Raw genomic sequence first — 25,531 nt, forward strand, 5'->3', positions numbered from 1 at the left:
AGTATCTGAATTTCAAAATGTAATTTAAATGGTACTTAAGACCAGTCGAACCAACTTTTCTTCGAAATCTTGATACTGACACAAATTTGGGGATATCTTGCATCTTGTGTTTATTTAAAAGTGTGTTCTAAATCGTATATCGTCATCGCTTTTGCGTACCTTTACAACCTGTCGGTATCGATTCAAAGTCCTTGGATCACAAGATATAAACTTTGCAAACTTCAAATTACATATATATAAACATCTGATATATAGTCATGAATAAGATGTACTTAATGAAATTAATAGAACTATGATTTATGGTCTCTATTTATAATCCAACGAAGTGAATCTATATTAAGAATAACATTCAGTTTCAGAGCGTGAGGGCGTTGTGATCCAACGATTGATCGTATTTATTATTAAATCAACAGCTCGTCGAAATACGCATCTTGAAACTGACATTTCATTTTGCTGCAGATTAACCTATAACGTTGCATTTATTCGTGTTATTCTGTCGGTATGTATCGTTTCTGAAATGTAAGCACACCGATTGATTAATTTATGTTAATAAACTTGCGTATATCGTGGCACGTGTACAGTATACATATTACGTCAGTGTGAGCATCATACGATGGGTCTATTTGAAAGTAAACACAAGAGAATGCGTCTGAAAAACATTAACCTATGGCGCCACCTATGCATTAATTCACGCTTCCATGAACTACAGGGGGTACGAATTTTGTAGAACACTAATATTGTGAAACTTGACATCATTAACATACGTTATTAATCACGTTGAATGATTATTAATACTCCACTGTTTTCAAGTTCTGAGAACCAAGGTTAAACCTATGAAAGAAAGTAGGATTTATTTTAAAGAGAAAGGAATATTAATTTACACTTGATAAGCCACAAATGCATCACTTCAGTCGTCATTTTTATTCTTCGCGAGAGAAATACGAAAATTGTAACGTTAGAATTGCACAAATATTCATGAAGAATTTATTATTTTATTGTGAATTGAGTTTCCTTTAAGTCGACATTAAATAATATTAATTTCTTTTTTAGACATCTTTAAATCATCCAATATATGATATATCGTACACATAGAAATGCTTCGAAAGCTGAAAATATTTCGATATAATTCCAGAAGATTCTTATGAAAATAATCTTACTCTCCTAATTCTGCCCATAGACGTGTATGGTCTAATAAAAACTAATGTGTATGCATTACGTTAGCACTTTTCAATATTCCGTTTAAGCAGTCAGACATACATATTTTACTCGTAAATGGTATGCACCATGAAAAAGAAAAGGAGATACATAACTCATCATTACTAATATTATTATGATAATAAACATCAGTATGCTCTAAATGTATTATCATTATTGTTGTTGTTGTAATCATTATTATTATTATTGCTATTATTATCATTGTTGTTGTTACTGTTATGACTGTTATCATCATCATCACCATCGTCATCGTTATTATTGTTATACTGTAATTGTCATCTTTTTACCAGAATTGCTGTCCCTTCTATGTTCCTCCTTCGCCGTTAACGATGCCATATTAATATTCTGTTTGTTCTGTAATAATGGCGTGAATGTGTATGACTTTGTACGTGGAAATGTAATGTTAACAGTTCGGTCGTCTTTATGGTGTATAGTGGACCTATAAAGAAACGCACGTTTGCATAACTGTTTCATCTCGCCAACTGGCCTGCCGTTTAAGTCGGTAAAGGGTTGAACAACAATTGCAGCAAGCCCCAAAACCTGCTCCATGTTCTGCTCCTCTTGATCCCTCTCTGTGTCTCGTGTACGTACGTTTTCTCTGGCCAATGAAGGAAATCGCGAAAGCCCGGTTTCCGCAGAAAACATTTAACTCGAAGTTCTTCCCCGAGCAAATAAATGCAAACATTTACCTACTTTTTCTCCTTTACAGGCGTGTCTGGTGGAAACTACCAGTCACGAAGTGCTGTTTTAAACGGCACCAGTATAATAGTAGACTAGTTAGTGATTAATTATCTACTAATTGAATTCTGACACTCCTTGCCGGAAATTTAAAAGAGGACTTCAAGTTAGCCATGGGGAAGCAGAACAGCAAACTGAAACCGGAAGTACTAGAGGACCTTAAGCAGACCACCGAATTCTCAGGTAAATTTACAAAAATTTCTACATTTTCTTTTTCTTTTTTCCTTATTTTTTAACATGCAAATTTTTGATAATATATGTAATATAATAAAACATGTCTATGGGTATCTGTTTAAGTAAGACAGGATTAATTAAGGTAGATGCGTGAAATTATTTTAAAATGTTCTACGTGTTAACTGTATTTCATTGTATTATTCGTATTCTATACAGGGTGTCCCAGCAACGGTAGTACAACCGAGAAGGTGGTGATTCCACATGAAAAAACAAATCGAAAATAAAGAATAAAATTTTTTCATTCGAAACTTCGTTATCGAGAAAATCGACGTTGAATATTCACCTAGTACGCGTGCACTTAACTTTGACTAGGCGGATGGACCATCGGTATACCAGAGTACTCCGTGAATATTCAAAGTCCATTTTCTCGATAACGAAGCTTCGAATGAAAAAATTTCTTCCTTTATTTTCGTTTTGTTTTTTTCATATAGAATCACCCTCTTCCCGGTTGTACTATCGTTGATGAGACACCCTGTATATTAATATTATTCTGAAATTATTGTTCTCGGTGGACACAAAAGCGTTGATAGGTTTTGATATAAATGAAAAGATCGTTCTATTTTATAAGAAATAATTTATTATACATATTTAGTATTTATTATATTGATATATTCTACAGAAAAAAGTTATTTGTATTATATTTTGAATTATACATAGATCAAATAACATTGTATTGTATAAACAGTCCAAAAACTCCAAAAATTAAATACCAATCTTAAATATTTACTTTAAAATTAAATATTTGATGAATTCAAAATTTCTTATGAAAAAATTAATTTAAATTTATTTTGTAGTTTTTCTTAGACTATAACTCAGGCAGATTCTTTTAATCTAGTAATATCAAGCTAATGAGAATATGTGTTTCTCTTTAAAGATGCTGAAATTCAAGAATGGTACAAAGGATTCTTAAAGGATTGTCCAAGTGGACACCTCAGCGTTGAAGAATTTAAAAAGATATACGGGAATTTCTTCCCTTATGGCGACGCTTCCAAGGTAAATTCAATTATTTATTTATAAAATATAGTGAAAATCTATTAATACAGTGAAACCACCATATTCTCATATTCACGACATAGATCGAATATAATCCTCTTGCTAAGGACTCCAAAATCTCGACGAATTAAATTTATCAAGATTATGTACTGTACAAAGTTAGTAAATTGGTAGTTGGAAAGAACAATAGATCCATCTTCTGCAACACACTCATAAATATAGGAATTTTCATTACTGTTTGGAACTATTACATTTTGAAATAAAGTAATATTGAATCATATACGCCAATATTAAACTATTTTCATAATTCATAATTATAATTATGAACGAAGTCTAATTATAAATAAAAAATTTAAAGGAAATGAATTTTTCAATTACCTTGGATTGCATTCATTTACTGTACTGCACTTATTTTGTATTACATCCATCTATAATGTAACACTATTTTTGCAATGTAGGAAAAAATTAAAACCGATAGATCGAGTTTGTAATTGTATCAAAATTAATTTTTTCGTATTTGCGAACGGCAAACTTCTTGCAAATTTCTAATATTTTGAAGAAAAATATACGTGACTTAGGTTACAAATTTATTTATTTATTTGATAATAATTTACGAGTAATAGAACCTATTAGTGTATAAACAAAAAATAAAAATACATCAGTTTGTTAGAGAGAGAAAGAATATAGGTTACGTATGGCATAAATGCCGATATAGTCGATATAAACAATTTGCTTAGAGCTTTAAGATCTGGTTTTTCAACGAAGAGATACTATTGCCAAAAAATTGAAGGTTTGATGAGAAATTGTTTGCAAGAATGCATATTCTATCGATAGGGACTGCTGATTCAAGTAGTGCAGTATTATGCTGGTCAGGTATAAAAATTTGGAAGTCTTTTAAATTTCTTAAAGGAGCATGAAAATTAATAAAAAATCATAACTAAGTACAGAGAGTGAATCATCGAGATCAATGTTAACCTTTTGCACTCGGGAGACATTCTTCAGTCACCATTTGATAAAATTTCGAAGATCAATATTAATTAATATGTCAAATTTAAAATAATGTGACGATGTGAGAGGTATCGAAATCAAATATAATTGTTGCGACGGCAATAATACGTGGAAGACGCGTCTCGCCGTTCTTCTTGACGATCAAAAAATTATAAAACGAGACATCAGACGATCGTGAGAAATCAAACAAAACACATCAGATGACGTAAGACGGTTTTAGAGCTCAGACAAGACACGACAGACGTGAACTAGAACTGGAAGATGCAAGACGTAAACGGAAGACGGAAAACGAAAGGAAAAACGGCAAGGGAGAAGACGATACACCACACACGCACCAATCACACACACTCACATCATAATCGTAGAATAAAGCGTAATTACAACCAGCAATCTGCGCTTTATTACCACCTAAGTGCTCAGTGTCTCGTAAGGGATTCGGCACACTGAGAAAAAGGGGCATCACAAGTATACCACACGCAGCCCCCTCCGCGTGGGGCTCATCCACATCCACGTGGTGCAACAATAATAATCCTACGTGTTAACTATTATACGATTCGATTTCGACTGCTGAGAAAAACATCGTCAGCTTTTTAGCAGAAAATCTTTGAACTGCTACTCTTCTTTAGCCAAAAAATCGTCGAGTGCAAAGGGATAAATATCAATGTTATCGGATCAATATTATCAATGTTAGCTATTTAGCATAAAGTAAAACAAGTAACGATGTAACTGATTCTATTACTACAAAATATATCGTCAAGAGCTCAAAAATATTGATTTCAAAACTATAAATTCACCAGCCACGTACAGTATATGATGCTTGTAATGGTTAAAGTGTACTAACACTCTTAAAGAAATCATACATTCAACTAATACGATGTATCATACATTAGTCGTGTAATGATTGTCATATTTTATTATTAAATGTATTTCATTATTAACTACAGTCGATTCAAATGATATAACGAGGTCGTAAGATCAGTCATGCATAACAGTACGAATGTTTCAATTTCCAAAACTCCAAAACAACTAAACCCATTCAACCGAAATTACGAGGCCAATTCATTGCATGACTCGAACTACTTCTAGGAGTTTGACCAGTGTTGGGCAGTAAATCAGATTATCGTGACTGATTACTGAAGGTATTCATAATAACCATCGTCATTAATCATGTAATCATCGTGGAATCGTCTAATTAGCAGAAAATCTTTGAACTGCTACTCTTCTTTAGCCAAAAAATCGTCGAGTGCAAAGGGATAAATATCAATGTTATCGGATCAATATTATCAATGTTAGCTATTTAGCATAAAGTAAAACAAGTAACGATGTAACTGATTCTATTACTACAAAATATATCGTCAAGAGCTCAAAAATATTGATTTCAAAACTATAAATTCACCAGCCACGTACAGTATATGATGCTTGTAATGGTTAAAGTGTACTAACACTCTTAAAGAAATCATACATTCAACTAATACGATGTATCATACATTAGTCGTGTAATGATTGTCATATTTTATTATTAAATGTATTTCATTATTAACTACAGTCGATTCAAATGATATAACGAGGTCGTAAGATCAGTCATGCATAACAGTACGAATGTTTCAATTTCCAAAACTCCAAAACAACTAAACCCATTCAACCGAAATTACGAGGCCAATTCATTGCATGACTCGAACTACTTCTAGGAGTTTGACCAGTGTTGGGCAGTAAATCAGATTATCGTGACTGATTACTGAAGGTATTCATAATAACCATCGTCATTAATCATGTAATCATCGTGGAATCGTCTACTTGTCTCGGACTATATCTGCAATCATTAATCAGTAATTTATAATCATTTAAATGCTTATCACGTATTCATATTCATTATATATTACAATGAAATCCAATGTATACAGAAATATATTGTTCATATTGTTCATCAAAATGACGAATGTTCATAAATTTCTTCATATCAATTACGTAACAATGACAAATGCATCGAAGGCACATAAATTATCAGATGACACATTCGAAATGAAAGTTGCATTGAAAAGTAATTTTTTTACGTTTCAAATCTAAATCATGCGTGTCTATATGATATACAAAAATATATAAATATAATAATTAATATACATCGTTGGAAAAAGTTGAAAGTTTATTGTTTCAATTGAAATAAATTACCGATTTCATCATAATCAAAAATATAACCTCGTGATTAACGGTTATCGAATTACAAAATTATGATTTTGATTGCTCTTGATGATTATTAATTACCTAATAATCAGTAATTATGACTATTAACCCTTTGCACTCGAGAGGCACCTCTCAGACGCCATTTAATCAAATTCTAAAGATGGATGTTAATTAATATATCAAATTTGTAATTACCCAGCGATGCGTGGAATATCGAAGCAAAATAACTTTACGTCTTAATTTACATACGATTTCTTATTTGTTATTTTAAAAATGTCGTTGACTCTATGGCAGGAAGTCTTCGAATTACTATTTTTCTGTAACGAAAAAATCGCCGAGTGCAAAGGGTTAATATGATCTTACATTTATTAGTCGTTAATAACTATCAATCATTAATCAGATTACGTTTTGCCCAATTCCGAGTTTGACTCGTGATACATAATGTAAACTAAAATGAGCTCCTATTTTTAAGCCACTTTGCATCTACATACTCACATGCAGCAAGTAGATACACGTATCATGTGGAGATCCATATGAAATGCTAGACAAATGTCACAGTTCATCTACACGTGGCATAAAATAAATGACAGTTGAATGGGTTAAGATATTTTGAAAAGATAAAGGAGCTAGAACATCTATCAATGCCATACGATGTCGATTTGGAATGGACCTTTTCGTTACTGATCTGCTGACGCAGCTAACAACGATTTATGAAAAGTTGAAATTCTCAATGAAGAAATTTTACATTCGATATTGAACAATTTCTTTTCCTATTTTACTATTTAATTAATTAATTTATTTTATTATTTATTTTTTACTAAATATCAGAGGCTACAAATTGCGAACGGTCCTAAGTGTTAACATCTAAGGTATCATTTCATCACGAATCGTTGTTACATGTAAATAGTTCATGACCTTGCTATATTGCTCGAACCCGACCATATCAATAAACTACAGTTATCTAGTTCAGTATTATTAACGAAAAAGTTTGAAACTGAATAAAAACTGAACCTTCGTAAATATAGAGGTTTCACTGTATCAGCTGAAAAAGATTCATTAATATCGAATCCATCTTTCCTCGATTGTCAGGAACAACCGCTTCGCGTGAAAATAAATGCAATTCTTGTAACTTCTATTTCCTCTCGGTACTATTGACGCAACCGAGATTCGTACGAGCTACTTGCTGGGCTATGTTTAAATTTTACAATGACGTAGATTGTTACGACTGGAAGATTTTCCACGTCGAATAGTTGTGTCTTCAGCCTCTAAAGTGAGTTAATTCAACGTAAGGTAACCCACGTCAACTGGTTCGTGCGAAGAAATTATTTAATCGGTGAAGAAAGCCACCCAGTGCCAAGGATTCGTGCAAACTTAACAATAGTCCCTGTCTAGCGACCCCTTTATTCTTAGGTATCAATGGAACAATGGAATCGCCACAGGCTAGGAACTGCAAGGACATAGACATGCACGCGTGGCCTTTAAGCCTTGATTCTTATTCAAGTTCTTGTAACAGAAATCACCACACAGGATCTGAACGAGACATTCATGGATTGAGTTCATGAGAAAGATTCAATAGTGTGTCGTTAGTATAGTGCAGGACTGGAAAAAGTTTCGCGGAAAAGCACAGCAGCTGTTTATTTATAGTTTTCGCTGAACATGCTGACATAGTGGTTGATACCGTTTTTACCTTATGTTAATGACTAGTATTGATCCTGTGTCTATACCACTGGTTTATATCGTTCATCTGAAAAAGATATATGTCAGTATAAGCAAGCCTGCATTCCTTTTTCCAACGCTGCACAGTATTACAAAAGTTAATAAGAAGTTTGCTATTGGTTCATGACATCTTCCAAATTAAAATGTATCCAAATGCTGATTCGAAAAATTCGAGGTGTTCACTATGTTTTAAATAAAAATTTATTCTACACGATTGAATTGTCCATGTATGATATCTTTAAATTTCAGAATGATTAACGTTAGTGCAGGAAAGGATGGACTTTATTAAAAAACAATGCTGTTATATTTATAAAAGAAAAGATCTTATTTGGTTATAAAATATTTCTAAAATATTTCTAATAAGATATTCTATATATTATTCTATATATTTCTAGTAAGATATTTCTTAGATCAGGCTTGTGGATATAATGGATAGTAATCATATTTACAAGGAGACCCTACGTTTGTGGACATCGCTTTTGGAACAGTAGCAGGTATAAGTTATACTACATACCTAGTATTGAAAAACCTTAATGTGTTTCTTCATGGTGGAAAATCAAAATATTTCGGAAAGGAAGGTACACCATGAAGAAACCCATTAAGGTTTTTCAATACTAGGTACGTAGTACAACTTATACCTGCTACTGTTCCAAAAGCGATGGTGGAAAATCAAAATATTTCGAAAAGGAAGGTCCACCATGAAGAAACCCATTAAGGTTTTTCAATACTAAGTATGTACTATAACTTATACCTACTACTGTTCTAAAACCGATGTCCACGAACTTAGGGTCCCCTTGTTAGTAAATATAATATTTATGACAGTAAATAACTGCGTTTAATAATGACGATGAAATTTCCTTCGTGATTAAATAGTCCAAGTGAATTTAAAATACATTTTGATTCAACTTAAATTAATCCCATTGGATTCGCCATTTGGATTCATTTTAATTAGAAAAACGTCATCGTTGCGTTCATTTTACCGGCTTCAGTTGTACTCACAGAATTCTATAAATCAAAATTTGCCATGGATTCCTGAATGTCGACTTTGCTCACTCAAACATTTCAATATCACCAACATGTTACTACAGTACTAAAAGAAATTCGTATATTATTATCCAGTAATTAATATATTTTATTGTCCAATTATATTTTCTGATGATCAACACATTCGCAACTGATCACCTTCTCATTTCTCTAATATTAAAAATCGATTAAAGGAAGGAAATTCAAAAACTGATTATCTCATATTTCTGTCATTGAGACAAAGATAAAAATTACAAAAATTCTTTTAAAGGATCGGATTTGTAAGAAAATGCTCTTTAAGCTGAAGCTATACTAACAGTTTGAACTAAAGCTATATTAATCTATATATTTTATTTACATTAAGAAATTGCTGTATTAGATATGATTATACTTTAAATGATATTCCTTGTATTTATCATTTGCTTATATATAGGTATAGGCAATTATTCGGCATATTTGATTATCTTGCACTAGATCAGTCTCAAGTTTAATATGAATTCGCATCATCAAGGTGACCAGAAAAAGAATCATAAATGGCGTGAATTTACATTAGCGGTTGCGACTGTGTTAAGAAATTCAATGTTATTTACAATGTTACAATAATATTTTATAATTTCCGGTAAAAACTAATTGACAGTGTTGTTCATTACTGAGCAGTCATCTTAACCGGTTATCAGTAATGAGATTTGAGATTACCTATATTACATCGCATTTCTCACGTTTATATGATGCACAGTTTGCAGAGCATGTGTTCAGAACATTCGACGTGAACGGAGATGGGACAATCGACTTTCGAGAATTTTTATGCGCCCTCAGTGTAACATCTCGTGGCAAACTGGAACAGAAGTTGAAGTGGGCCTTCAGCATGTACGATCTCGATGGTAATGGTTATATCTCGCGGCAAGAAATGCTGGAAATTGTGACGGTAAGGGTGAATCCGTTAGGAGGATATATCACTGACAACGCAACTAAATTACGTGCTTTTTAAAAAAGCAATCAAAATTAAATATCGATTGAATGGCTTTTCTTCTTTTTTTTAATGAAACAGAACTTGCAATCGGGAACATTGTGCAATCTTAGAAAATGTATATATTTTGTTAGCAATTTCTGTTAAATATCACTGTTAAATAGAATTATAATCCAAAAATAGTTTACCAGAAAATAATATCTTAATTTATTTTAATTGTCAATGGAAGACGTAAATCAGAGTTTCATAATTTTTCAAATATTAAAGACGCAAGACAACAATTCACATCTTATACGTGAATAATAATTTTTAATCAAATATAATTGCTATATCATTAATAATATAATGTTAATATCAATATTATGTTAGTATTAATAAACACAATTATTATTAATAAAAATACTAAATATTAAATTCTAAAATATTAAAATATCTTCGTTTATATTGGAATATTATATGAAATATCTTTCATTGTACGTTCAAATTACGACTCATACACGACCATTCTCCTCATCGCTATTAGACCAAATTTCGCTACATATTTAAAGAATTAAATTATCTTCTTAATTTCTTACGTCGAATATCGCGTAAACCATTGATGTTTTGCATAAAACAGGCCGTTTTAATAATACATAAAAAAGAAACATTCACGAAATATCTCATTAATTATCAATTGATACATCATTGCAATCTTATTAGTATCTTGAATCGTATCTTATAAACATTGACAATAAACATAACGTAATCTATCCTTAGCTCATCCATAACATGAAATGTATCATAAAATGATATTCCATAGATTGTCGTATTTGTCTAAAACAGGGATTTTTCAACTTTTTCGTTTCACATACGCATAAACTAATTAATAAAATTCTGGAACACAAAAATGTACTATATATTCTTTGTTGATATGACAAAAAATAATTATAATTTTCACTAATTGTTAAGAAAAATTAACAGAAGCAACTATTGATCACTCCCTCGTTGTTTTATTTGATAATTTAAGATAAAAGGAAGCACATATCCCGATTGAATAATAACTAAATAAGTTTTAAAAATTTTCACGATACCTATAAAAATTCTTGTCATGTGACAATATGTCACGGCCCACTAGTTGCAAATCACTGGTCCACAAAGCCATCACCAAAAAATTTAAAAAAAAAAGACTTATTGTCCCATTAAAGAAAAAAGTAATTATCTGTACATCTTCAAAATGTTTTTATATAAAAAGAAAATTGTTATCATATAAGCACTTCAATGCCATACAGTTTTTATCATACAAATTGTTATGCTATTGAGTGCATATCAAGCGTTTATATCTTCCTCTTCTTTCTTCCCATTTATAAAAAAAAATGTTCTTCATTGCATCCCTAACATCGTATATTTAAAAAATTAGTAAAAGAAGAAAGAATTTAGTTGCTTGAAAGTTTATTTGTGATATATCCTCTTAAACTCGTATCTCCGTTTGAATTCATCTGTAAAATGATATTTCTGAATACTCGCTTTACTTACTCTGAAAATTTTACTTATCAGGCTATCTATAAGATGGTGGGTACCGTAATGAAAATGCCCGAAGATGAATCCACGCCAGAAAAAAGAACCGACAAGATATTTCGACAGATGGATAAAAACAAGGATGGCAAATTGTCCCTCGACGAATTCTTAGAAGGAGCAAGAAGTGATCCGTCTATCGTGCGACTATTGCAGTGCGATTGTAGTGCACAAGCTCAGTGAGGCCCTGGGCTATTACGCAAGTATTACTGTGTCATCTATATAACTAAATCGGGACCCGGTCCGATAATGTCCACTGAAAATAAAATAAATAGGAAAATATTACGATCATAAAGAGTATCTGTTTGAAAAATTCACTGGAAGAACAATAAAAACTTACTTTGGTGACCTTGCCTTACATCTGTTTATCTTTTTTCTGGTTTTTTCAGAAAACCAATCGTATTTTAATACCAGGAAGAAATATAGATCAGTGAGCTTGAATAAGTGATATGCTTTTGATTTGATTTTGAAGTATGTTGTAGAAGACAAAATTTTGGATAACCTTTATTTAAACAATAATTCCCGCTTAACCTTATTTTTCGAGATGTTTGCAAAAATTGTTCAAGGCTGCCTGTGCATGTATCGTGGACACGTGACAGGCAAGTGTATACAATGGGTGACTGAAAAAAAAGTTTCAAATCGACATTTAATAAAGTGAATCGTTGAAATCGATCAAATTTAATCCTTTTGTCCACCCATTATATACATTAGACGAGCGGCGATTCTTTGCAAACGCAACGCATCCATGACACATCTATAGGCAAAGTTTAATGTAGCAGAATCAACAATTCTTACAAATATCTTGAAAATTAAGCTTGAGCGGTAATTATTGTTCAGAATCTCGTCCACTATAACAAACTTCAAAATCATCGGGATAAGTTCACATATTTTATAGATCTTTAAATTTTATGTTCTTTTATCAAAAGATAAGAAAATTACATTATTTCTTCGAATTCCCCGATCAATGTTTCTTTCTAATACTGAAATACAACTTTTTTTGAAAACACTAGATGAAATAAACACATTTAAGGAAAAGTCATTAAAGTCAATTTTTACCGGAAAATCTACCAAAACGGTCGTATTACTTTATTTCTCTTTTCCTGGCTAGTAACTTTCATTTTCTGCATTGCTGAATTATGTCATTATAACAACTTTTAGTTTTGTACGTGACAAACAATGAATAAAACCTGAAACAAGTTTCCATGTGAAATATCTTTATGAACGTAATTATTACTCGTAAATATGAATGGTAGAAATAAGGGACATTTGTAAATTGGGCCGGTATCCGAATAAGTCCAGGGTCTCCGAGCCCATGGCGCTTGCGCATACCGCAAGCTAGTCTACAAGACTAGTCCAGTCGCTCCGTCTTGTAAACGGATCGGTTTTAACACAAGAAGTTTCATATATTTCGATATTTTATTAAATTATTCGATCCTCGTGTGCTGCGTACGGACGAATGACCTTGTAAAACTATCTCGGGACGTATAGGAACCCAAGAAAGTGTTTTGATTTATAACCAAAATTGAGATTCTACGTTGTATGACATAACCTCGACACTGTCGATGATTCTTTGACATTTCGTGTTACGTTTTCCTTTGTTGCCGTTATTTTATTACAATAATGAGTAGATTCTTTGCGTGCTTTTTGATTCTATGAATAATTGCCCTCAATTATGTAAAGTACCTACAGAAATTTTTTTACGAAAATTCAGTTTTACTAAATGATATATTGTAAATGTGTACATTTGTTTTCAATTATTATTGAGTTTTTTAAATATAGAATGGTATAGTATATCTATAGTTATGTATACTGAATCTTGTCTCGTTTTCGCGGTCCTCAGTTATGGTTATAAATAATGCCTTCATCGACATGTTTTCGAGCTGTCGTTCTTAGCACAAGTCACCGCCATACGCAGCTCAAAGGTAAATTAATTTCTAAATGCGTTACATGATTTTTGTAAGCTGTTTGCAAAAACATATTTTATATTACACGATAGTAAACGTTCAACAATTTAGCGAAACGATTTTGATTTTTCAATACACGCTGTCATGAAACTATTAATTATAAAAAAGACTTATTTGCGTGGTATCGTACTACGTTAGCAACGAATGTAAGCAATTAATGGTCATCGAAATAACAAAGGTCATTGGAAAGATATATAACTACAAAAAAGTTCTTGTTCAACGAAAAATTATTTTGACAGAATGCATGTATTCGATAAGATATATGTAAAGTTTTGTTCATCTTTATAGATATATGAGACTTGCTCAAATAACCATTATTTTTTATTTTAATAATAAGTAATGAAAATATATGATAAAAGACTGTGAAGTATCGACATATTGGCATATTAAGGTTATTTGAAATATCATACATAATAAAATATACTTATTTTATAAATGTTAAACTTATTTCCTATGTTTAATAGAAAATAGTGTATTGTGACATAATGATAACAGGAAAAAAGTTCATTATAACCATATTATAATCTCTATGAATAGAAATTAATTTAAATAATTAACAATAATTTTTGTAAAATCAGATGTCTGTTCTAAGAGTTTATTCCCCTCCTATGACCTTTGTTATAATTGCTTTATTAATACATGTTACTTTTGATAGAATAAATTCAGCTAGAAAAATAGAGTAAAATTAACTAGCTTCTCGTAAAAGAAGGAAAAAATGTAAAGAATCATTGCCTATCCAAGTAACTGAACTAATTACGATTTTCAGTTGCTTTCAAGCTACTGAAAACCTATCAAGATTTCGAGCCGAAAAGAAGATTTGGAAAAATATGAGAGAAAAGAAATGAAAGGACGAAGAAAAGAAAATAAAACGATTAAGAAAAAGGCGAAAGATATAACGCTCACGCGCATGAACTGTTTTAGAGATTTATTTTTGCGAATACGTATGCCGCGTGTACGTGTGCGAACATGCTATGTGTGCGACTAAGTATTTTAATGTGTATTCGCGCGTATGCATACGAATAGTAAGAAAGCAGATAATAGTGAAAGATAAGAAAAGATAATGAAACACAGAAATTTATATAAAAACGATAACAAACATAGTTTTAAAAACAAATGCAAAAGAGAAATAGCAAAGTAACAAAAAATCTCCCATTAGCTATTGTTCAATTAGGATTAATTATTTTAACACACACTACATATATGTATACGCGACATTGTAATTCTGTTCATTTTTTAATGGTGATACAACACAACTTATTAATTCTTTAATTATAATATGATTAATTAATCGATTCATAATCAATTCATTTTTGATTAATTAAATGTACATAACAAATATACATATTTCAAAATATGTATAGGAGAAAAAGATTTTATATGTGTGTAAATTGCAACTTGCAGATTAACAAATTTTGAAGAATTCATTGTTACTCTTTATCCTGTTTTCTTATTATACATGAAAAGATGCAACTTCTAATTAAACAATTTTTTTGTTCTTATCGTTAGTATCACTGAAAAAAATGGCGAACATATGTCATGATTTTGCACTTGGTCGTTACACTAGCAGTATTGTTTTACAGAAGAGCAACGTATTATAAAGATACAAATACGTATATATACTTGTCATATATACGTACAAAGTTAACCACAAAAACAGAACTTCTAAATATCTTTATTAGGATTTAAAATAAAATAAAATTTCAAAACAGAAGTTGTACTGTTCAAGGTAGTATATATGGTAATATAAACAAATTGTTGGTTCGCCAGTATTTTGAAGATTATTTCGATATCATTTTACATGAATATACTGTATGAGTATAATATAACTTTGAAGTAACTGGATTCAGAAATGTAAATTCAATCATCACATAAGATCTAATAATTTTTTTTGTTTAGTTAATTTCCCACAATAAGTATTATCTTCAATCTTTTACAGAAAAAAATGAAGTTGTCATTGTATTGATCTATTACATGCAATTGGAAATTTTTCTACTACAAATTTTGTGCTGTATAGAATGAATATATAAGATAACTATCATATTAAAATGATATTTAATGAGTATCTAAAAATATATTTTCTAAAAAATTCAATAAAATACCTTGTAGAAATACAATACATATCATTATGTTTAAAATAACAGAAGTAAAGAAAATCCAGTTATGTTATTGTTAAGAATTCTGCAATTCATCTGCCTTTACTAATCAATTTGTCACAACTATTAAACTACAATGTTTCTTAAATTTATTTTACCATGATTGGTGTAAATAGTTTCATCAATAATGAATATATTATCGATAAATTATGACTTGCTAACTTGTTTCAAATCCCACTAAATCCCATTATAAAAACATTAACATGATTTTCAACATCTCTTTCCTAATATTTCTAATAAAATAATATTCATATCTATAGAATATTTGATTATATAATATCACTTTCTCTAGCAGTGTATGTAATACTAATGTGCAAAATCACTAAAATAAGAACATTGGTTGTTTTATTTCTCACTTTTATAGTTTTGTTATTCATTATATTATCAGTTTCTTGGAAGTTTATATTTAAATTAAAATAAACAAACAAAGAAAAACAATTGCAATTAATTGAATTTTTATACAGTTTGGCTGCACTTTTAAGATACATGATTTTCACCATAAAGCTAAATCAAATAATCTTTTCTATCCTTTCAATAACATTTCCTAATCATATTTATGAACTTTCATCTTCTGTTAATGACATACGTATTATTAGTACGAATAAAATCTGTTTTAAAAAAAACTAAATTTTACATATTTATATCTTCATTGACTGAATTCAGATTTCTAAATTCAAGAGCACAGCATGTATTGTGGAATTTATTTTGACATTACTGATAAAATTATGAAATTAAAAGTACATGATACTATTTGAAATAATATTGATAATTTTCAAATATCCTTGAAAATGAGATCAAATGATAAATTTATTTATATTATCACAATTATCATCTTGAACAGTACAATCTTTGACTTAGATATTTTCTTCTATCTTAAATCCCAAAGATATTTTAAGTATTGAGTTTCTTATGACTAACTCAATGTGTGTATGTGTGTATATTTATATATGTATCTGTATCTGCATATATACCTATTATACTTTCTAAGATGTACATTCATTCATCTTGTGCTCATTAATAATTAAGGATAAAGACTACATAGTTATATCTTTTATCCATATAGTCACTGTATAAATTAAATAACTTCATTAAAATTAATATATAAGATTCTAAAATAAATCTTGAATTTTTCTCGCTATTCGATAGAAAAAAAAAATAGTAACATGAAAGGAAAGAATTAGTAATTATAAACAAAATGATGACCTTGCCTTCTGAAATATTCAAAAACAAAGAGAAGGGAAATGAAGAAAATTCTATTTAGATAAAGTAGGATCAATATTTTACATTCAATACTAGTTCAGTCAAAATATAATTATAGTACCTTAAACCAGGAGAAGCAATAAGCAAGAAAAAAAAACAAAATATTGCGACTAAATTAGCACGATTTTAAAAAAATCGGTGATGTCGTGTAATTTTTATAATTTCACCGTCGCCCAGTATTTAACAATTTTCTAACAGTTTTTTTATGAAACGAACACATAAGATGGATATTAAGTCGTGTCAATTCGTCAAAACACGAGTAGTATTAGTCAGTTAATATAAACTAATACATTGAAAAATAGAAGGAAGAAACATTTTATGATAAGAATTAAAAATTATTAAATTATATGTAATTAAAAACTTCTTTAAATGTACCATTGTATATATTAATTCTTTCTTCTTATTACGTATTCTTCCTTTAATTTATTCAAGAAAATTCTGTTTTCTATCTTATACTTTCTAATAATTTTAACATTAAATTATTATTTTCAACTTATATTATTTTATATAATTAGATAATATTAAATTTATATATATAAATGATTTTTTGTTAATTTATTTTTAACTTAAATGATAGTTTTCATTAGTTACAATATAGTATTAGCAAAAATTTTAATATGATATTTTGTTTACACAATACTTATTAAACCGCATATTAAATAAATAACTAATTGACAACAAACTAACAAATGTATGCACAAAATAATTTCAACAATGAAAATGTATGTGTTTAAATACACAATTATCGGGAATGTAACAAGTGTACATAAATATATTATATTATATTGTAGACATGATAATCATAAAAAGACAGATGCAACAAAAGCAATTACTTTGAGTTTAATATTTTTTTTCCGTACTAGATATGTATGTACAATTCTATTCCTGTTAATGGCACAATACTTATCAATTATTTTCAATTATTACGCTTTCAAATATCAAAGGAAAGAAGATTTTTTGTGGTTATTAAAAATCAAAACATAAAAGTTCTTAATGTCTGTATGAAAATTTTTATTTGTGTTTGCTGAATATCATGATTATAAAACAAGTTTTTATAAATTTTTGAAAGATAGAATATTCTTGAAACCCTTATAGGTGTAATTATAAATTTCATTGAATTTATTTTTTACATTAAATTTTTATTCTGTTTTTAATAATATATTAAATTATAATTAATTTGTTAAAATAACAAATATAAGAACATATTTAGGAGAAAAAGAATTAAATTAAAAATATACCTCCTGTAAGAAAATTTATGCGGATAAATAATAGAAAGGAAAAAATAATACTACAAAATGAGCATAAAAAAATAAGTTACAAATGTTTAAACATTTGAGAATTCTTATGAAATAGTGTTATACCTTTTTGTTTTTTTATATTAAGTATTAAATATATTGTATGTATATTAAATAACGTGAACTTTGTACAAATTAATTTGACAAAAAAAAAAAAAAATATCAGTAATGAAAGTAAAATTATGACTATTAAGGGTTCCTTTAATAGAGTTAAAGAAAAGTGTATCTTACAAACGTTCATAGATATAATAAATTTTGTTGAATTTATTGCTAAAAATTCTTGATGCTGCTACACTATACTGAGTTATTATAACTCAAGTCAATTGAAACACAACATACTATTGTTCAAATATACATTACATATTATTGTTGAATAAATAACACTTTTATGAATTTCTATACTGGCATAGTGCATTGCAATTAGTAAAATCGATGTAGGATTTACTGCTCGTGTTTGTCGTGATATTTCTTCCCAAACTGTATAGTTTCTTCCTAAAAATAAGATGTATAAAATTCAAATCTACTTTCTAATAATTTTATCATCTATCAATGATACTTCCTGATTTGATGTTTAAAAAGAAATGAAGTTAATGCCAGAACAATATAATAATCTCAATATTTAGCATGCAAGCAAATAACTTTTTCCTTTCTAAACAACTTTAATAAATGTCAACATTTGTTGCATACTGAAATTTCTCTATACTATATTATGATTTTTGCCTAAGATTTTAATATTCCTAATTAATTAAAGATTGTTCTCTAGAGTATCAACAGTATAATGGATTACTAATATTTCTTCTACCAAGAATTTATCACAAAAAATCTAGTAGTACTTCTAACAGATATAGTTGGTCTTAATAACTCATGCCTTGAAAATTTTCTGCACTTATCAAAATTTTCTGATACTTATCTTAATAATGATTACAATGGAGTCGTATAGTTTCATGATTTTATATATTAAAAGTTACTTATATGTATATTTGAATAAAATAATTTTTTATTTAGAAATGATATTTCTAAATCAAACAAAAAGATATCCACTGCTTTTAATAAACAATATAAATCAATAGATCTGTAATATGTAAGTAAATATGAAAATTCAAGAGTAATTATATAAAAAAATTCAAATCACTTATTATTATGCAAGTATTTATTACCCTGATAAATTATAACAGTATATAAACATAATTTTTGTAGGATAAAAACTCAAATCAATAAATAAACTATACGGCTCAGATTTTAAAAAATAAGAAAGTTAATAAATGAAATCCTTAAAGTGCACGTCACAAAAATTGTAACCCTCTACCGGTGTTTCTCTCATAGACTAAGTATAGTAGATGTTCTCCTATTGATATCAATGTTGTATTCTTCTTTTGCCAATTTGTCGCTTTCTAACAATGACTCTGTAATTTTTTATAATTCTTGATGTCTTCAAAAGTTGAGTACCTTTAAGATCTTTCATCTATTTCTCTTACGTAGAATTTCACGACGTTTAATTACCTATGACTCAATATTTTTTACCACTGAAAAATTACTAACAAATTCAGTTTGAGTCTACATGTATTTATTGGTGCTAAGTGTGTATGTGAAGTACAAAATATATATTATTGGTATTGTGTTTATCATTATTATTAAGATCATTTTGTCGAACTTTTGCTTAATCACTTCTGTATCAAAATCTTTGTCGTAAAAAAAATCTATGTAAAACGTTGGTTATTAAATACAAATAAAAATTTAACTGAAATAAACGTTTTGTTAAAAATAATAAAATAATAATCATCAATTGTGGATGCTGAAGTGGTTCATGCAAAAGTAGAATATCAGATTTTGATATTGTAATGTTCTTAATTATAGGTAAAAATTAATTAATTAATTCAACATGCAGTTAATTTATAATTAATGTAACAATATAATATAAGATACTAATATTGTACAAAACAAAGGAATTAAAAATCAGAGCACAATTCATCGTTTTGTTAAGTTGTATTGAGACTAGAACACCGGTAAAATATTTGCGTACAATATTGGTTATAAGACATGAAATATTAATTTGCTTTATGCCTTAGACATATTTAATATAAATTAAAATTAATAGTTTGTCATAAGTAATGGTTATTCATAGTGGTTTATTATAAATAAGGATGGAATCATTTGTGTATCAATTAATTACTGCATTAAAGTGTTGATATTATACTCGTTCAACTTGAGTTTTAATATATTTTAACATATTTCTAACAATAATATGATGAAATGGATGTTTGTGAAAATATATTTAAAAAGAAATGGTTATATTATAATCAATTTTAAAGAGAACAAAACTTATTTTGTAAATTATAAAATTACATATTTTTATTTTATACAAGCGTATACCATTAATTTACTATTCAATATTAAAAGAAAAATACTCCAGAATTTGATGTCACTGCATCATATATGAAAGTATTATGAACTGGTTTATACTGTTTTGTAACAAACTTTATTACTTCCTGAGCTGCCAAACCACCTAAGAATGCAGATACTGAATGCAATTCTGATCCACCAAATCGACAAAATTCATGTACATAATCATCCTTTACCAATGGTCCACATCCCCATTCACTCAATAGCTTTGTTATGCAAGTCTAAACAATAATTAAGTTAATTAATTGAATATTAAAAAATATTTCAAAATATTAAAAATTTCTATTTTACTATTAATATTATTTTATATAAGACACACTTTAAGCTTAACTATATCAGGTTCCACTTGATCATCAAATTCTCCAGGATATGAGTTGTATTCTGCTTGAAATTTTTCAACCCCCCTAAGAACAACGTAATAAATCATCATACTTTCTGGATTTTCTAAACTTTGCACTGAAAAGAAAAATATTAAATTAGTAATATATTAAATTATTAATGTTATTAAGATATATACAAGATATATACACATAATTAAATAACCTAACCTAACCTAACCAATCCAATATCTTGAAAAATAATAATTTTAGAATATTCTGCTGTATATAAATAAGAACTTAATTAAATCGCATTATTTCAAACTTAAAATATTTAAAATAAAAAATAATGTTATAAAATTCAGTTTATAAAATGTTTTAATTAATCATTTACTTATTTAAAATTTATTACAGTTAACATTTATCTGTTTTTCAAGTACTATTATGTACACATTTTTCTTATTCTTTATCTTATGTTATCTTCTATAGCTGACATTATAAATAATAGTATCTCTTCCTTTACAACTATTAGTAAATAAAGTTAAAACATCTTTGAAAGCTATTATATTTGTACAGTTGATGTTTAATATAGTTAATAGTCGCATAATTAATGGCTAAGAACCACCTCACAACAAATAAAAATAAAATAAAGGCAAATATAAATACTCTTTTTTACTTTACTTTAACTATTTAAGGAAGCAGGACAGTTTGACATACTTAAAAATTAGCGATATTTTAAAGAAACATCGTAGAAAAAGTAATCGCTTGATTAATAAAAGCTTTTGTGACTTGTTTCAATATATTATAAGCTATGTAAAACAACATTCAATTTTTTAAAAAAGTCCCTTATTTAGCTTTGTGGCATCATCATTCTGAAGTAATTTTTTTTAATGTGGCCTTTTTCTGTGCAGGATTCCAACCAAATGAGATTAATGACATAAAAAAATCAAAAAGGACTTGAAACTATAACATATTCTCTAAGCATCGACGTTCGAACATTTCAATTTTTTTGAAAATTGACAAAATGGCAGCTATTTATAGTTGATCTATCAATTTTACAAAAAAATTTCGTTGTTCTTCGTTAATAACTTTTGAAATTATTAACAATTAAAAAAAAAAAATCGAACATCAATGCCTAATAAATGTTATAATAAAGATATATTCAAAATTTCATAATAATTGATAGATTAGATCTCGTGATATCTTGTACACTGTTTTTAGAAATATAGTTTCAAGAAAAACGCGTTTAAAGTTTCGTATTATCAAAATTTTGTGTCAATTTTGGGTCAATCCACTTAAAGCAGACCAAAAGTAAACATACACATAATTTCGACTCTTCATCTTTTCTGATATTACGATCTATAGAATCGGTTCCATGCTGATAGAGTATTACGTCAAGTCGCTATACATCTGCCGATGCAATGCGGCATGCAAGATCGTGAATCTACTTTAACTTCCTTACTTGCAAAAATAATTTGTTTTAAAAGCTGGGATTTTTCGTATATTACTTTTAAGACTTCAGACTACTATTTATGACACAAAGAAAACTCAATTTTTTCAAAATTTCAAACTGTCCTGTCACCAAAACCAACTAAAGATATCTATTATTGTTAATGTCTTCTATTTCTTAACAAGCAAATCTGCACATGCATCTACAATTACTTTTTAAATAATAGTAATTCACTTTACTCGTTAAATTTATTACTATGTAAGATTCAAAAAATGCTATATTGTATTTACATACTTCAAGAGAGAACAGTAATGAATAATCAAAACGAAATATAAGCCTTGTCAATCAAATCCTACAGCTACTAATTTTTACATATCTGCTAATTTTTATATTATATTATATTTTATTACCAACAATATTCAATAATAGTAATTATAATAATAATAAAGTACATTCGAAATAAATCATAAAGGCTGCTTATTTTTTTTTAGTGATCTATTAGATCTTTTAAGACTACTTCCAAACTTTTATATATATTTAATAATATTTTATATATACATATTACCTATATTGCTTGCATCAAAAATTTTAGAATCATATTCATCTGCAATACATGTCCCCCTTTCTACATGTATATTCAAAATATGCCTGCAAAATAATTTAACATCTCTTTCAGAAATAGAGTCTGATGATTTTCCTAATTGACGTAATAATTGCAATGTACGTCGCCATACTGCTTCTGCATCAGCTGTCGCTTGTTTGTGATAACTGCAATAAGTACATTTACAGAAATGTATTAAAGGAACAATATTTTTGTAATAAATTTTCTATAGAGAAGAATCTCACATTTGTTGAAGTGCTATATATTTCTCTGTATCTGCAGTCATATCTGGCAAAGTGCCTTTTAATGGTAATAATCCTGCCCCTTCATTCTCTACAAAATCTCTTACTGCTTTTGCTATGATCCAAAATGAACTACTCTGAAAATAGATTAAATCAGTTTGAAATTATATTACTCATTAAAATACAAATTTTTTCTTATACCTTAGCTGTTAAATTAATACACTGATTATCATTAAGAATATTCATCACGTTATCTGGAATCTCAGTATGTCCAATACATGTATTAACTGCTTTAATAGCTTCTTCAAAATTTTCTTCGCTATTTTTAGTATCATTTTCATCTCTTCTCATTCCTTCTTCTATTATTTGTTTTAATTGGTATTTTTCTTTGTAGGTTTTAGGTAATTCTCTTTTATTTAAAATCCATCTTTCTAAAAATTTGTATAATATGACTAAGTATGGTACATGAGAATGATCTTTAAAACTCAGATCATCTAAATTGATGGAATCAATATGCTTCTTTAGTGCCTCAAATGGTTTATCTAAACGTAAATCTGGGATTTCGTTGTCTGGATGTGTTTCTATAACTGTATGTTCTTTTACTTGAATCCTCATATATGCAATAAATCCTATACTTCTACATACTATTAAAGGTATGTTTAATTCCCAAAGTCTTTGTGACAAGAGAATTAAAGATCTGAAAATTTTTTGTTTTAAAATGCATGATTCAGAATAACGTCTATCTCCTGTGATAACGTTACTAGTTATAATAATCCTCACTTTTCAGTTAATGACGTAGCTACAACAACTGTAAAATTGTTGAAAAAGTCTGGACTATTATATAAAATTTGTTCTGGTTCTTCATCTATATAATCACCTCGAACATCTGAATTTAGTTCTAAAAGCAATTGCGTCGATACTTGTGCTCTTGACTTTCCTACACCGTCTGCTTCTAAAAAGAAGCTATTCCAATTTATAAAGTAAATATATTAAAAATACTTTTAGTTTTATTATATTTTAATTCCTAGTATTAACTCAATATAGTTAATAAGATTTATATATACATACTTTGCTCCGACATCTTCATTGGTAACTTTCTTACCATCTACAATCGTAAATGCTCCAATGCCTGATAACACTAAAGATTTTAAAATTTCTGTACCAAGCCCTGTAGCATTTATAACACAAACATGTGCTCCTTCTAATGTAGCTTGACCATGATCACCCCATAACCTATATATTGATATTAAACATATTTTCATTATATGAAATAATTTAAATATAATCAAATTATTCATAAAACGAAACTATACTGTTATATTAATATTAATTAATACTAAAACGAGAAAAGTATGAAGTTCTTAATTAATTCACTTTAGTTAACCGTTTACTTTTGAAATGGTTAAGTATTATATTCTATACCTTAGTTGCCTATCATATTTTCTATTTCTTTCAGATTGCTCTGGCGATTTCGGTGCTGGTGATGCCATAAGTACAAGCTAATAAAAATGATGGAATAATATACACTTTTTTCAAATAATATAAAATACACTTCTAACCAAATTGACATATACAAAACATTCGTACGTTTGCATGTAAATTTCCATGCGTCACCATGAATAAAGTTATTTCGTAGATACGATACCACAAGAAAAAAATGAAAGTATTATTTGCAAATGCAAAATTTCAATTTGAAAACTTATTAAACGATACCTTATATTGTTATGGTTCTAATAAAGTAGATTTTATACAAAATAATTACTATTTGCAAACATTATACCTTCTTGGGGATACAAAATTAAAAATTTAATCGGTGTAACAATAGAATTAAATTTTAAATAAAAATACAATTATTTATTTAAAAGTTTCATAATAATAGGTACTTTTGCTATATTCCGCATTATGAAATAAAGTATAACAGTTAATTCTATAATAAAATGTTTATTTTAATATCCAAATAAATTGCTTAAAAATGTGTGATGGCTTCGAAGTTAAAATACATACAAAAAATTCTGCATAACGTAATATATATTATAGGTTAGGAAGTGATTCTACATAAAAAAATAAATTAGAAATATAAAACAGAATCTATTTCTTTAAGATTTAGTTCTCAACAAAATCGATTTAAAAAATTTGTCTAATACGCATGCATTCAACCGTATATTGATTTCACGTTCTGTGCATTCAAGGAAAGCATGTTTACATGCTCACGGTTGACTAACGAGT

General features: G+C 28.4%; 2 protein-coding genes across 2 annotated transcripts; one reads left to right on the forward strand and one right to left on the reverse strand.

The window, feature by feature from the left end:
• Positions 1-419: 419 nt before the first annotated feature.
• Positions 420-12,499, forward strand: Nca (neurocalcin homolog). The gene is made up of 5 exons (XM_017898994.1): positions 420-499; positions 1,925-2,136; positions 3,062-3,180; positions 9,842-10,030; positions 11,606-12,499. The coding sequence occupies exons 2-5, from the start codon at positions 2,067-2,069 to the stop codon at positions 11,804-11,806; spliced, it is 579 nt and encodes a 192-aa protein (XP_017754483.1). The 5' UTR covers positions 420-499; positions 1,925-2,066; the 3' UTR covers positions 11,807-12,499.
• Positions 12,500-20,685: 8,186 nt separating this feature from the next.
• On the reverse strand, positions 20,686-24,905 carry APP-BP1 (Nedd8-activating enzyme E1 regulatory subunit APP-BP1). Its single transcript, XM_017899014.1, has 8 exons — positions 24,728-24,905; positions 24,374-24,538; positions 24,086-24,268; positions 23,507-24,002; positions 23,309-23,442; positions 23,028-23,230; positions 21,015-21,151; positions 20,686-20,916 (listed from the first exon to the last, which is right to left on the reverse strand). Exons 1-8 carry the CDS (start codon positions 24,793-24,795, stop codon positions 20,686-20,688), a joined length of 1,617 nt encoding a protein of 538 aa, XP_017754503.1. The 5' UTR covers positions 24,796-24,905.
• Positions 24,906-25,531: the final 626 nt, after the last annotated feature.

This window comes from Eufriesea mexicana, unplaced genomic scaffold (genome assembly GCF_001483705.2).
Source record: "Eufriesea mexicana isolate 0111107269 unplaced genomic scaffold, ASM148370v2 scaffold757, whole genome shotgun sequence".
Taxonomy (NCBI): domain Eukaryota; kingdom Metazoa; phylum Arthropoda; class Insecta; order Hymenoptera; family Apidae; genus Eufriesea; species Eufriesea mexicana.

Excerpts from the sequence above, each read along its gene's own strand:
- Nca (XM_017898994.1), top strand. The coding sequence starts at position 2,067 with ATGGGGAAGCAGAACAGCAAACTGAAACCGGAAGTACTAGAGGACCTT. Across the intron at positions 3,181-9,841 it reads CTTATGGCGACGCTTCCAAG|TTTGCAGAGCATGTGTTCAG; the intron begins GTAAATTCAATT and ends TATGATGCACAG. Across the intron at positions 10,031-11,605 it reads AAATGCTGGAAATTGTGACG|GCTATCTATAAGATGGTGGG; the intron begins GTAAGGGTGAAT and ends TTTACTTATCAG.
- APP-BP1 (XM_017899014.1), bottom strand. The coding sequence starts at position 24,795 with ATGGCATCACCAGCACCGAAATCGCCAGAGCAATCTGAAAGAAATAGA. Across the intron at positions 24,269-24,373 it reads AATGAAGATGTCGGAGCAAA|CTTCTTTTTAGAAGCAGACG; the intron begins GTATGTATATAT and ends AAATTGGAATAG. Across the intron at positions 23,443-23,506 it reads GTATTAATTTAACAGCTAAG|AGTAGTTCATTTTGGATCAT; the intron begins GTATAAGAAAAA and ends ATCTATTTTCAG.